Source organism: Miniopterus schreibersii (genome assembly GCF_964146895.1).
Source record: "Miniopterus schreibersii genome assembly, chromosome: 15".
In the NCBI taxonomy this organism is placed as follows: Eukaryota; Metazoa; Chordata; class Mammalia; order Chiroptera; family Miniopteridae; genus Miniopterus; species Miniopterus schreibersii.
Genome location: NC_138115.1, coordinates 49,559,923 through 49,573,752, shown reverse-complemented (window position 1 = coordinate 49,573,752; position 13,830 = coordinate 49,559,923). Strand labels below are relative to the sequence as shown.

Genomic DNA, 13,830 nt, shown 5'->3' with positions numbered 1-13,830 from the left:
CTAAATGAAAGGACTGCTGTAGAGTGTTGTGATGGAGAAGACCTGGCGGGCCTTTCTGTTTGAATCCACCCTGGAATTACTTGTTAATTGTTAGCAACCATGGGGACTTGGTGTGTGAAAAAGGTGGTGGCAAAACTCCAATGTCTAGTCCCTGGAGCAGTAACCTTGTCATCTCGTAGGTCACCTCTAGCATTTCACCACCACCAAGCCACTCAGGGCAGGATACTTAAATGGCTTCAATCCAAAGCTGTTAAAAAATTGAAGAGGGTCCAAAATGAGGCTGAATCCTGATACAGTTGGAAGATACTGATGGCAGACAGGATTAGTCTGGGATGAGGGCCTAGGAGACTGTGGCTCTGGCATACCCAGCCAGGCCTCAGGGCTGTGGTGCCACTGGCCAGTCTTCCCGTTCTGCGCACTTCTTAGGTTTTCATGGTGCAGGAAGTCTTGGTGGAGAGTTCAGTAACCTAGTCTGGCAGTTCAGTTATTTTCCGTACCCACATACCTGAAGGGTGTGACATTCACATCCTCAGTAATTGCTCCCTGTGACCATGGCGGCATGCTTAGGGCATATAGAACTTCAGTGGGAGGACATTGTGCTTGGAAAACAATGGCCACAACCCACACTCAGAGCAGAGTCGCTGATTGAACCCTGTTTCCTACCTTTTCTCCATGAATGCTGTCTGATCTCTTTCTCCTGGCTCAAGCTTTGATCTGCAGCTCCTCCCTCTGGCTTGGTCTACCCTGGGAAATGGTTTTTTCCCCCCCAAGAGCAAGGGTGACCTGCTTCTGCCTCGTGGCCTGGCCTGAATTCGAGTCCCCAGCCTTCTTTCCCTCTTGGCATTTGGGCTTTTGTCCTCTTGTTTTGAAATTTGCCCTCCGTTTATCTCCATCTAGGCCAAAGTAGAGGAAAAAACAGAGGCAGCTGCTGCAGCTCGAAAACCTGAACCTAATGCAGTCACTAAAACAGCTGGCCCAGGTGCGAGTGCACAGAAACCGCCTGCTGGGAAAGTGAGTTTATTTAGACTTTTACCTCTGGAAGGTAAAAGGTGGTAAACTGTTTCTCCAGCCTGAGTCACTTTCCCTTCTGTTGCACTTTTTTTGCTGTCCTTAAACTAGTTTCTGCTCCTCTCCTGTGTGCCTTCCTCAGTGTTTGATGATTCAGCTATCAGAAAATTTTTTGTATCAACCTTGAAAGTTAACAGTTGGGAGCCCATTAACCCTTTGAGGACTATTTATTCAGCTGGATAAAATGGATGGAAAACTTTCAGTCACTTCCTTCACACTGACCTTGATCTGAAACCTACCTGTTATGCGCGTGTGCACGTGCACACTCTCTCTCTCTCTCTCTCTCTCTCTCACACACACACACACACACACACTCAGAGCTCCAGGTTCTTCTTCACTAAGACATGGCACTTTTACAGAAGGTTTCCACCTTCTGGCACCTGGAACCCTGGAGACTCTAAGTTGAACTAGAAGGCCCCTTTCGTAACACTGCTGGGTATGGGGATGGCTTCATTTGTCCTGGCTCCTCAAGTTACCTCTTAACAGAAAGTTAGGATGCTCATTACAGTGGAAACCTGCCCCACACAGGAGTTGCAGCATCAGCTGCAGGGCAGAGGTAAGCTAACCCTGTAGGTTCTTTCCTGTTGCCTCCACCTGGGAACCAGGTTCTCCTGCTTACTGTACAGGTAGGTGGTCTCTCTGGCCAAGAGCTGTCAGAGAGGCCTGACCTCCAGCCTTTAAGAACCAGAGTGGGTCTCAGCCCAAGGAATTTGTGCAGTCAGCGAGGTGAGGAAGGCTACACCTTGGCTCCTAGAGGTCCTGTAGGTCTCTGGTTTAGACCAGGGTTTAGTAGTATTTGTTTTGTAAAGAAGGCAAGAAATGGTGAGGTATTTGGGTTGGATTCAGGGTGGATTTTTCTACTCTGTGGAGAACCCTTCAGTTTGGGAGCTGCGTCATTTGCAAAGGACTCTGAAGGGAAGGAAGGAAGGAAGGAAGGAAGCTGGCAACTGTTTCTTTTGAGAAGGCTCCAGAAGAATTCTTTGTTCCAGCCCTTGGAGCCTGGGCCTTTGTGTGGCTACATTCCAGGGGGAGCCAGTCGTGTGCAGTACCATGTGCTGTGCCCCTGGATTGTGCATTATTGTAACCCTGCCTGTCTTCTGCACACGAAACTCCCAGGGTACAGGATTGGGCATCTGGAGGATTGAAGACGGCATTTTACCCTTCAGTCTCCACCTAAACCCTAATTGTACTGTGCTTTCTGGAGGCCTGAGACAAGTAGACTAGAGAGGAAGCTACTGAGGCTGCAGCCTGCGCTCCCCCTGGTGTCCAGGATTGTGCACAGCAGGTCCAGTGGCTTGTGGTGTGTTTGCGTTTATAGCTGAGCAGTGTTCCTTCCTTGCCCTTAGTATCAGATCTATGCCCTGTGAGCCAGCTGCCCAGTGCTTCTCCCGGCAGACTTTGCCTCCCACAGTGGGTCTGGCTGCAGCCATGCCAGGCACCAGATTGAAGGGAAGTGCCATCCTTGGGTGAGGACTGACCCAGATGGGCCATGGGACACTGCCACCCTAAATCTTGGGGGGGAGAGCAGGCAGGGGGTGGCCACGCCATGCCGGGGTGGGCACCTGGGGCTGGCTGCTGTCAACCTTGTGAACCACAGCCAAGCCCCCAAAGAACAGTGATAACAACTATGTAGCACTTTTACAACATCTGCTTCTGTTTTTGTGTTGTTTGTTGATGTTTTCACCCCCTTTCCTGCTCCTTCAAATTCCTTCCTCTGTGCTTTCCACAGCTGTTCTGCTGAAGGTGGGGGCGGAGTTTTAACGACACCCTTTGTTGGTCATTGTGATCACGTGTGGACTCACCGCCTGCCCTGTGTCAGTTCTAACTGGTCCTCTCCCTTTGTGTTGTTTTTTCTGTTCTCTAACACTCCAGGTCCAGATAGTCTCCAAAAAATTGAACTACAGCCATATTCAGTCCAAGTGTGGTTCCAAGGACAATATTAAGCATGTCCCTGGAGGTGGTAATGTAAGTATCAGCTCTGGCATCTGAGGCTTAGTCCACTGTGGGGCACAGTGGGAAGGGGGCCACCTACCTGTGCTGATAGGACCGTGGCAGCCTGGCCCACGGCTGTCCTTAGGAAGCAGGCTAGCAAAGTGAGGCTGCTGGGCCTTACACACCACCCTGGCCCCCTCACTCAGCATCTTGCCAGCCTTGGGGGAGCTTAGCTTCTCCTCCAGCTGTGTCAGACACCTGGTCTGAGGGCAGTGGTCAGCAGCTGGCCTGTCGCCTTTCTTGAGTCTGCTCCTGGGGATACACGCCTCTGTCTGCGCTCCCCCAGAGCGTGATGGGGGTTCAGATCCTCGCAAGCCCATCCCTGGGTCCGTGTAGACTCAGGGAGTTAATACCCTTCTTCCTGCCTTCCTCCCGCTTTCCCCTTGTGTTACTTCTGCTTTTTTCCTCTTCTGTTCTTTCTCCTCTCCTCTCCCTACCTTCTTCTCTCTTTCCTTTCTACTCTTTTTTCCCCATTTTTCCTTTTCTAGTTCTTTTTTATTCCCTTTTCCCGCCTTTTCTTTCTGTCCCTTTCCCTGTTCCATTCAGACATCCCTCCTATTGTGCTGCTCTCGTGTGCCAGCCCTAAGATCTGTGCTGGGGACACAGGTGACTCCAGCTCATGGGGAGATCCTGGTCTAGGGAGAGACAGGGCGAAGTATCATTATCAGTTAGTGTGTAAAGAACACCCTGTGTGTTTGCCTTTTGTCTCTGACAGTGCGCAGACCAGCGGGACTCTGCAATGTGGGCCGGGAGCGTGCCTGGGAGCTGCTTCATGGGCGGCCCCTGCCCTTTGCTGCTCCTCCACCTGCTTCTGCCCCACCCCAAGAGTGAGAGAGTGTCCCCCTCTGTCACTCCTGGGCTCATCCAGCTCCTCCTCCTTATTGTCTTGAACTGGACTGAGTCCTGCTCTGCTTACAATCTTTCTTTTCAGGCTCTGTGCCCCCTGTCCCGTTGGTGGTCATGCTATCCTGCCCATGGTCTACAAACACCCCTTACCTGCAGTTCTGTTCTGAGGAATGCAGCCATAGTGTGCCCCTTTCTTGCCCCACACAGCCCCCTTTACTGCACCTCCTTCCCAGGCTTTTCCCACCAGTTGCTCCTTCCAGTGTGGGCAGGAGCTGTGGCTTTGCCTTCAGGTGGGGTATGCTTGGCTAGCGCAGTAGTTGGCAGTGTCTGGTACAGATCCTGCTTGTGGGTGCCCAGATGGAACTGGCCCTCTCTTTTCCTCTCAGGCTTTTGGTCTGATGAAAACAGAAGGCAAGCAGGGATTCAGAGGGAACTGGGATGCTTGTGTATGTGTATAACAGAAATGCGTTGGTGTGTGTAAGAGTTCCGAATATAATTATTTATCTGTCACCTACTATGGTCTTCATTGCTGCCTACACATGACGTCAGCAAGCCTTTCTTGAGGGGAATGTACTCTTTTAAAGCACTTCCATTTTAGGAGACTTCTGTAAACAGCAGGGCATTCAGATCCCGTCCCTGAGCTTTGTTTCCAGGTGGGACCATGAGGATAAACATCCTGGTCTGAGGTGCTCTCGCTTTTCCCATCAGCCCCTTTATAAATCACACAAATAAGCATGCAGTAGAGGAAGAGCAGGACTGCTGTGTAGGTGGAACATCATTATACATCTAAGCCCATTTCCCACCACAACCCCTTCCCCATATAGAGATTCTGGAGTTCCCACGGAGCAGGGAGGGGCACTTGGAGCCGGATCCTGGTTAGTGCTGCACAGCCCCCCCACAGAGACACACACAGACACACCCCTTGTGGAGAGCCCAGAGGACAGTGGGAGGGAACTTAGCAGCTGCTTTTGTGGCTGATCCCAACTTTAAATTTTGCGGCAGTTTTAATCCCATTTCACCCTCTAGACAGGGATATGTCTGTGTAATGGGTTCCCAGACCTGTTGGCAGGGTCACTTTGGTAGCATATGTTGATATCTGGACTAGGCCCACAGGCGTCCTGCACCAGCAGTGACTTATGCCAACAAGCTAGAACCAGGTACAGTGGATGCGGGCTTGGTTGTGCACCAGGATGACCACTGGCTGTCAGGCTTCACTGGGGAGGGGGCCTGTGGGCCAGCCCTCAACGTATGAGAAACACATATCCTAGGCTAGCCAAGTAGCACATGGCTCCCTAAAGCTGGAGCACAGAGGGGAGGCGAGTAGCGCGGGGGCGGGGCGGGGGTGGGGATTGTGGATCCACTCTGTCCTGGCCTGAGGAGGCAGAACCACGTCTCGGAGGTAGTGAAGCTTTTAAAAACTTCATTATAAAAATTTCAAGCAAACACAAAAGTCAAAATAGTGAAACGGACTAGATGTACTTCTTACCCAGCTTCATTTATTTGTGGCCAATCTTCATATGCCCACCCTAATTATTTTGGAGCCAGTCTTAGGTAAGTCATTCATCAGCAAATATTTCAGCATATAACTTTAAAAGATAAAAATTCTTTAATATACACACAAACATATGATGCAGGTCTGCTATCTGAATCAGGACACAGTAAGGTCCATAAATTGTGATTGTGTTTGATGTGTCTCTTGTCTCTTAATCTGCGGTTTCGTTTGCTCTATGCGTTACCTCTCCAGTTTTTTTTTTGTGGTAATGTTGTTCGGGGGTGAACCACGCGGTTTGTCCTAGAGTCTGATTCTGCTGATTATATCCCCATTTAACATACTCCTTTGTCCTTCAACTTCCTTTATATTGATTTTTTTCCACCACATTTTTACAAGACTTTCATAGGTAGTGTGTTCTTTCTATCAAAGAAGCATACTGAGTGTAATTCTTCTGGTCATTTCTCTCGTGGTGATGTCAGCCCACGAGTTCAGTGGGGGTGCATTTCTCCTACATTTATCAGCTAGAATACATCTATGAAGTGAAACTTGCCCTCATCAACTATTCTTTAATTGAGGACGAGGAAAGAGATAAAGAAGTGGAGGCTTTAAGGGCAGAACACGGTCTCCACACCTTGGTGAGAGCCCGGCCATGGCGAGTGTCTGCTGCTCATTCCTCTCAGTTGGTCTTGGGGTCAGTGCAAGATCAGCTTTTTTTAAGCAGCTGCCCCATCTTTGGCCAGGAAAAGTACACTTCCTATTGGTCCTGTTTAGGGAGAAGTGCAGCCTTGTTGCAAAGATGAGACAAAGCGGAGGCTGTTGTTTTGTTGGTAGTAGGTGCTCTGTAAAGTTGTTGACTACATGGAGCAGTTGGAGCAGTTGGTGTCCAGTGGTTGCTGATATCTGTTCGGGAGGTGATGTGAAGAAGAGGTGGAGTTAAGTTGGAGCCAGGGAAGGCTTTGCAGAAGGTGGCCTTTGAGCTGGGCTTTGAAGGAAGGGAAGAGAATGCAGTGGGCTTCCTGGGATAGGGAACAGCACAAGCAGAGCTCTAGAAACAAGAGTGAGGGTGGCTCACAACGGTCAGCCTCTCATCAATACTCAGATGGCCAAGATGAGGATTCTTTGGTACTTCTAAATTCATTTTTGTGTGCAGTGTGAAATTGGGTGGGGTGAATGGAAAGAAAGTTATTAGAGATTGTCTCAGAACTTAAGAAGGCCTTCCCCCCTAAGCTGAAATGAAACTGAAAAGATTTGCCAAAAAAAGCGTGAGGATGGCTTGGGCAAGCTGGTGGTTGTGGGAAGTTTCTTGGCCAGGCCTGGGCTGTGGGTGGGAAAACATACAGTAGATGCCACATCTGTCCCCTTGACACAGAGGGAGACTGTATTTCCTGACACTGGAGAAAGGAAGACAAGGTCCTGCAAGGTAGCCATTTAACGGCCTTGTGATGAAAGTCCACCATAAGGTGTAACACTGCTCTGAGGACCACTGCCTGGAGGAGTTGGTTGTAGTGGAAAGCTAAGCGCTTCCACAAAACCAGGGAACAACTGGATCCCTCACAGGAACCCTGGAATCCCCATCTAGGAACCCAGCAGGAGCGCCTGTCTATAGATGTTCTTTCCTAATTTAAAGACGTACCATCATTTCTGGTACCAGGATATTTTTCCAAGGCTCCCTCAGGGCAGGTGTGGACGAGAGTCTGTTGGCCATCTTACCAAATATGTATATTTATAGACAGATAGATATCTGTGCTGTCAGCTATGAGGGCAAAGTGCATTGAAAAGAACTGGAAGGAAATATGCTTTATAAAACATTATTGCAGTTTATCTCTGGGCAAGGAGTTGATGGGTAAGACTTGAGGTAGAACAGAAGGTGTTTCAGGAGAGTTGGGTCCAGAAAATGGGGAGAAAAGCTGTCTGGCGGATGCATGGATAGAGTAGGGGTGGAAGGGCTTGTGTGCGTAGAAACATCAGTGTGGTCTGGCTGGAGGTGAGGTCAGAAGCTACACGCAGGGCCAGGATGGATCGAGGGTTCTTTTAAGCACTTTGAGAGGTGACCCTGACCTTGAACAGACTAAGATGGGGGCTTACAGAGGGAGAGAAAAAACTTGAACTTGGTTAAGAGGAATAAAGAGAGTGTGGTTTTGACCTTTCTCCCTCAGAAGCAATATTTTTGTTATTTTCTTCTCAGGTTCAGATTCAGAACAAGAAGGTGGACATCTCTAAGGTCTCTTCCAAGTGTGGGTCCAAGGCCAACATCAAGCACAAGCCTGGTGAGTGGTGCCTCCCTTGCCTTGGGATGCCTCAGCCAACTGGGTTTCACCCTTTATGTCTCTGTCATTCCATAAAGATTCCTGGGGCCACCCTCACCCAGGACACACTGCGGAAGAGCGCAGTCCTCAGCCCCTGTCGGGGAGCGGGGATGGGGTGCTGAGCTCGCAGTGGGAGGAGGAGCACATGGTGAAATCCGCCATTTGCATGAGCCTTTTCTTGACGTGCTGTGTGCATGGTGCTGCTGATCGAGCCCCAGGGGAGAGGTGCATTCCAGGGGCTCGTTAGCTGAAGAAGCTCCAGAAAGTGGGGTCAAGACACTGGTCAGGTTCAGGAGCAAAGAGTGTTCCCAGCAGTGCAGCATCAGCCACCAGCTCTGGGAGGTCCAGATTTGGGGTAGGAAGGTCTCGCTGTGGCTGCAGGCACACTGGCCGGTGGATATGGTGTCTCAGAGGTCAGTCACCATGGACCGGTTAAGGTGAAGGACAAGAAAACTTCCCTCTTAGGAAAACTATCTTCTATTTTAGAATGTGTTCTGTTTAAAACGATGGGAACAGTTCAGCTCTTAACTGACTTTTCTTTCCTCTCTTTTATCTGGAAAATCCACTTTTGTGAGATACCTCCTTCTCTAGTGACACTCAGTGTCTGGAGGTCCAGTTTCTGCTGGGGGGACTAGGACTCCAGTGTGGAGAACACCTGGAGATTTGGCAGGAAGCTGGGTGTTGAGGTTTTGCTTTGTTTTTAAATATATCTTTATTGATTTCAGAGAGAGGAAGGGAGAGAGAGAGAGATAGAAACATCCATGATGAGAGAGTCATTGATTGGCTGCCTCCTGCACGCCCCCGACTGGGGATGGAGTCCACAACCCCAGCATGTGCCCTGACCAGGAATTGAACCCCAATCCCCTGGATCCTAGGTCGATGCTCAACCGCTGAGCCACTCTGGTCAGGCGGGTGTTGAGGTTTGCGATGTGAGGTGAGAGGAGATGGAAGAGTCAGAGATGGGCTTAGAGGGAAGCCATGCTCCTACGCCGTGTGAGGGTAGGCTGGCCCTTGATCAGTGGCCACCCTGTGACCTGTGAGCTCTTGACATTGTGTTGTGTACAGCCACCTACTCCAGCACCCTGCTCAAGGGCTCTTGATCCTTGTACTGGCCCCACCCTTTCCCAACTCACAGGCCCCAGGCTGTTTGCCCTTCCTTCTTGTCACTACAATGTGATTCGGTTAAACAGCTAAGACAGCCTGTATTTCCATCCTGTCTCTGTGAATCACTAGTTTGGTGGGGACTTTGGACAAGTCACATCTTTTTTCCAGCATCAGTGCTAGCAGCTGTAAAACGAGGATCCTGTCTCTGGTAGACAGCGTTTATGAGGCTGAAAGGAGGCTGGGGCGCACTATACAGCCTGTCAGAGGAAGTTGTCACCTGCCCAGAGAGCCAGAAGCATACGTGCAGCTGGCACCCTTAGAGGCACCCTGGAGGCTGCTCCCTGCACTCCGGGCCTGCGCAGCCTGTGCGGCAGCTGTCCTGGTGCAGGCTGTGATCGTGTGAGGGTGACTTCTGTGGAGCTCTGCCCTCTGGTCAGATGGAGATACAGCCTCAGCCTGGGTTTGAGACCAGCAGCCCTGTTTTGACAGACATGTTCACTGTGCCTCTTTGTCTGTCCTCAGAGCCACTGGGAGCAGGTCCCATTTTCCTATTTCTACACTGGACACTTAGCTAGTCCTTGGCCAAGGTGGGATTGCTGTTCAGGCTCCCAGCAGGGCTTTGCCTGCAGGGGAATTATTCCTCTGCCACCCTTAGTGACCGATGCCTTCTTGGTTCCAGGTGGAGGAGATGTCAAGATTGAAAGTCAGAAGTTGAACTTCAAGGAGAAGGCTCAGGCCAAGGTGGGATCCCTGGATAATGTGGGCCACCTGCCTGCGGGAGGTTCCGTGAAGGTAGTGAGTGGGCCATCGGGGGATGGAGCTGGGGAGGAGTGGGGCATGCAGTGGAGTCTGGGTCCCAGCAGGTGGGCGCTGTCACCGTCCCTCAGTCTCTCCAGGAGTCATGTTTCCCTCACACCATTGCTGTTTCCCCACTGTCCATCATCAGTCCTGGGCTAGGCAGGAGAGGTAAAGAGACCCCAGCTGAATACACAACCTTTTCCCCAGAGCCATGGCCTTCCTTACTTTTTGAGCTCATTTCAGCCATTTTCAGAGGGATTGTGGGCTGGGACACAGGTCTCCACAAGGATAGTGGTCTGCATGGTACAGTTGTCCTCAGCTGCCTCATGAAAGAGGGCTGAGGATACATGTTCCACATCAGGTTCCACTCCAAGCCTGGTAGCAGGATAGCACATTGTCCTGCCAGTGACAGCAGGCCTGGTGTCCACCTGCCTCTGGAGGGACTGCCTGTGGGAGAGCGCTGGCTCCCTGGCAGAGCTTCCCCTCCTTGGGACTGGCTGGGCCTCTCCTCCCTGCCCTTCCTGTGTCCTTCCCTTCCTCCCTCCTTCCACAGTCCTGTGAGACCCTTTGTGTGCCAAGAGGCTGTCTATCCTTTGTTCCATGTCATCTGCCGATAGGGGGCCGTGGGGCATCCTCTTGCAGGCTTCTGTGCTGCAGGGAAAGGAGAGCAAGGAGGGGATCAGAGCAGCCACTCCAGCCCACCCTTTTGCCCCACCCTCCCTCAGCGCTAATTCTAGCCCCAACTAGCCTCTATGAATGTTTTGGGGTCCTGGCTCTGTCACAGGATGTCGTTCCTGCCCCCGTGAGGCTGGATAGCTCTCTAGGCTGTCCCCGTGGGGCACTTGCTCTGTTGTAGTCACTTGATCAAGGCTTCTTGGCAAGTGCCTACAGACCAGGGTTCACATCTGGCCTTTCTGACCCCATGTCTTGGATTCTTTTCTTTATTTATGTTATTTCCCTTTCTTTATTGTTTCTGGAATTATTTTTCTAATACTGACCGGCCTGCGGCATTGCTGCTTCCCAACCAAGTTCAGACTGCTGTCATGAGATGGTCCCTCAGGCTTGTTGCTAACGATCTGCTGTCATAGCTGCTATTGTACTTGCTGTCAGCCTTATTGAGAAGCCTGGTACCTCTCACCTAAGAGAGGCTTCCCAAAGCCAAAGCCATGCATTTCACAGAGGCGGCTCCAGTGTGTCACTAGCCCGGGTTTTGCACTGCTGCGCTGGGGCTGTACTCTAGTCCAGAGCCTGTTTTCCTGCCCTGCACCAGGCCGTCTGCCTGGAGCCCCTCTCACGGGTGGAGTAGGGTGGGGAGCACCTGGCCTAGAGTCTCCAGACAACTGCACCTTAATTAGAGGGGGGCCGGGGCAGCGGCAGCGCAGGTGGGGGCTGCGTGTAAAACCCACCACCATCATTCCATCCCACTCCCTCTTGGACTGACCCTGCACTGTCTCCCCCACTGTTTCATTGTAGACTGAGGGCGGTGGCAGCGAGGCCCCTCCGTGTCCGGGCCCCCCCGCTGGGGAGGAGCTGGCCATCCCTGAGGCAGCGCCTGAAGCTGGCGCCCCCACTTCAGCCAGTGGCCTCAGTGGCCACACCACCCTGGCAGGGGGTGGTGACCAAAGGGAGGCCCAGACCTTGGACTGCCAGATCCAGGAGACAAGTAAGTGGCTGGGCTTGGCCTGAGGGCCAGCCAGGGGCCCTGCCACTGGCTACATATTGAAACTCCTTTGTTTTTTGACTAGAGTGTGGCCTCAATTTTAACGAACCCACCTTTTATTTTCCAGGCATCTAATGATGACATTCTGGTCTCGTCTTCCGTCCCCTTTGTTGCCCCTCTTGTCTCCTTCGTTACCCTCTCCCTTCCCTCCTCCCGTGTCACTGCAGATTGAGACCTACAGGCTGACGTTCCGGGCAAACGCCAGGGCCCGCACCGACCATGGGGCCGACATTGTCTCTCGTCCCCCCCACTTCCTTGGTGGCCCCAGCTCAGGCACCCGGGCCTTTGGCTCCCTTCCCCGGGCTGCCCACTAGACCTGTGACCACTTGGGTGCTGGGCAGCCCTCTAGGTTCCTCCCTCCTCCCCTCTTGCCTCCCTTGCCTAGGGCAGCAGCAGTCGCCCCCACACCTCCTTCCAGTCCTTGCCCCAGGCCCAGCTCCTTGCTTTGCTCCTGGCCCGTCATCGCATCACTGCTCCAGGGGGAAGCGTGGGAGGAGAGTGGTAGGGGAGGCTAATGTGGGATCTGGGGGATCTAAGAGGAAGGAATCAGATTCCAACCTCCTCTTTGTTTGGGTTTTTGGACCAAACCCAAGAACAACCGACATACGCTCCCTCTGCTGGATCCACCTGGAGGGAAGAGTGGAATCTCCACGTGATGGATGGCCCGGTCCTGACTGTGTCCCTGGAGCTCGCTAAGCCACTGCCTCTCCCTTTGACCCCACAATGGTGCCCACCACGCGGGTGGTGCCAGACACCTCTTGCTACCCTGCCCCAAGTTAGTTAGGGGTCAGTGCTGCCTGTGCCCGCTGCCTCCCATACCTTTCTAGCTGCTGTCATACTTTTTTTCTTGTTTTATCATTTTTTTAATAACCTAAAAACTGGTGGAATAGTTGTGCAGGTTGAAGTCATGTCTAAAGGAAAGTCCTCAGCAGGTGTTAAAGGAAACAGGGAGGGGAGATCCTCCAGCCTCCAGCCAGGAGGTCAGGCACTGGGGGCCTGGCAGGTCAGAGCCCTGGAGATGGAGTGGGCAGGGCAGGTGGTATGCGGGGGCGTGGCCTGGTGGGCAAATAGGGTACGCTAGGGGCTGCTCAGAGTGTGGACTGGTTGTTCTGGCATTTTGCGTGTATGCTGCTTTTCTTTCTAACCAAGAGGCTGGTTTTGGCATCTCTGTCTCATTCCTGGGATCTGGTGGGAGATAAAAGGTCAGTGCTGGGAAGGGCCATGAAGGTCGAAATCTTCCAGACCTGCAGGCCTAGGACACTCGAGCCTTCAGCTCCCAGGGAGCCCGAGATGTCCAGAACTTGTGTGGGTATTGGGGAATCAGGTCTGGAAATTTAAAAATAAAGGTATGAGACTGAGGCCATCCCACGTCCCTTTCAGCCTGACTGGAGAGGAGAGGGAGGCAAGGTGAGGCCAGGCCAGGCCAGCCTGCGGAGGGGTGTCCCAGCTAGGCCTGCCCACGGGATGGCTGCAATGAGGAGAAATCCCGGGAATCATATTGACACGAAGATTCTTACTGCACTTGTATTTTTTGTATTAAAGTTTGCATGGTTTCTAATAAAGGATTAAAACCTACCTGTTTGTAGTGAAATGGCCTGGGAAGTTTTAGGGCATCTCTCAAAGGGCACTTTTTGCAGTAGAGATTTGGTCCCTCGCCCTACTGCCCTCTGATCCTGTCCCTGAGCTGAGAAGGTAGGGGCTCTTGACGTAGGTTCAGATTTGATCTCCATGTAAAGGGAGAGCACCTTGGCGGGGCCAGTCCTCCCATTTCTGTGGTACTACCCCATCCCCAGCTACCAAGCACATACCAAGAAGTCACAGGTCTTGGCAAGAAAGTGCTTCCAGAGCCAGACCGTCTAGAATGCTCGACTGTGCAGGGAGATCAGAGCTCCCATGCTTTGTCAGCAAGAGGAAGGGGCAAGATGAAGCTGGGGAGAAGGAAGTGGGTGTTGGGGGGGGCATGAGGAGAGACAGGAGGGGTGACGGTACAGGACCTAAAGGAACCTGTGCCCTGTGTTGACTAGCCACACAGATGCCAAGGTAAACTGCAGACTGGCTCCTTTCACTCCTTTAGTCATGGGTTGGGGTCAGGGAGGTGACCTAAGTGGAGAACTCTCTGGGTGGCCTGGCCATAGCACCGTTGAAGGGTCCCACAAACCAGAGAGGCTGAAGTGGCTGACCTGACAGGTGAGGACCAGAGGCCCCTGTGCTGTGTACTACGCTGCAGCCATCTGGGGGGTGGGACATTTCTGTACTGCCCAATTAGCTTATGGCTCAACCATTACGTATGTCTGTGATTCTATTGTAACAATTTCAAAAGTAAATAAAGCTTGTGATGTCCCACCATGCAGGCCCTGTCTGCTCTGGTTTGTCTCTACCTCCAGCATCCACGACTCTGTCCCCTGGCTTGTCCTCTTGCATTGAGGGACTGGTGTGCACTATGCAGTCTTAATGACTGTAGCTCCTCATCTGTGAACATGTGGATATGACCAAGGGAAAGTCCA

General features: G+C 52.0%; 1 protein-coding gene across 28 annotated transcripts in view; it reads left to right on the top strand.

Annotated features, from left to right (window-relative positions):
- The window catches only part of MAP4 (microtubule associated protein 4), a 115,843-nt gene extending 102,169 nt beyond the window's left edge, over positions 1-13,674 (top strand). For 5 of the 28 annotated variants that reach the window (XM_081159801.1, XM_081159779.1, XM_081159793.1 and 2 more), the window contains 6 exons: positions 898-1,011; positions 2,941-3,033; positions 7,584-7,665; positions 9,488-9,600; positions 11,080-11,269; positions 11,394-13,674. In XM_081159801.1, coding sequence (XP_081015927.1) covers positions 898-1,011; positions 2,941-3,033; positions 7,584-7,665; positions 9,488-9,600; positions 11,080-11,269; positions 11,394-11,401 — 600 coding nt within the window. In that variant the 3' untranslated portion in view covers positions 11,402-13,674. The remainder of the gene's footprint in view (positions 1-897; positions 1,012-2,940; positions 3,034-7,583; positions 7,666-9,487; positions 9,601-11,079; positions 11,270-11,393) is intronic. The other 23 variants (XM_081159785.1, XM_081159783.1, XM_081159796.1 and 20 more) reach the window with 10 other exon arrangements.
- The last annotated feature ends 156 nt before the right edge of the window (positions 13,675-13,830 follow it).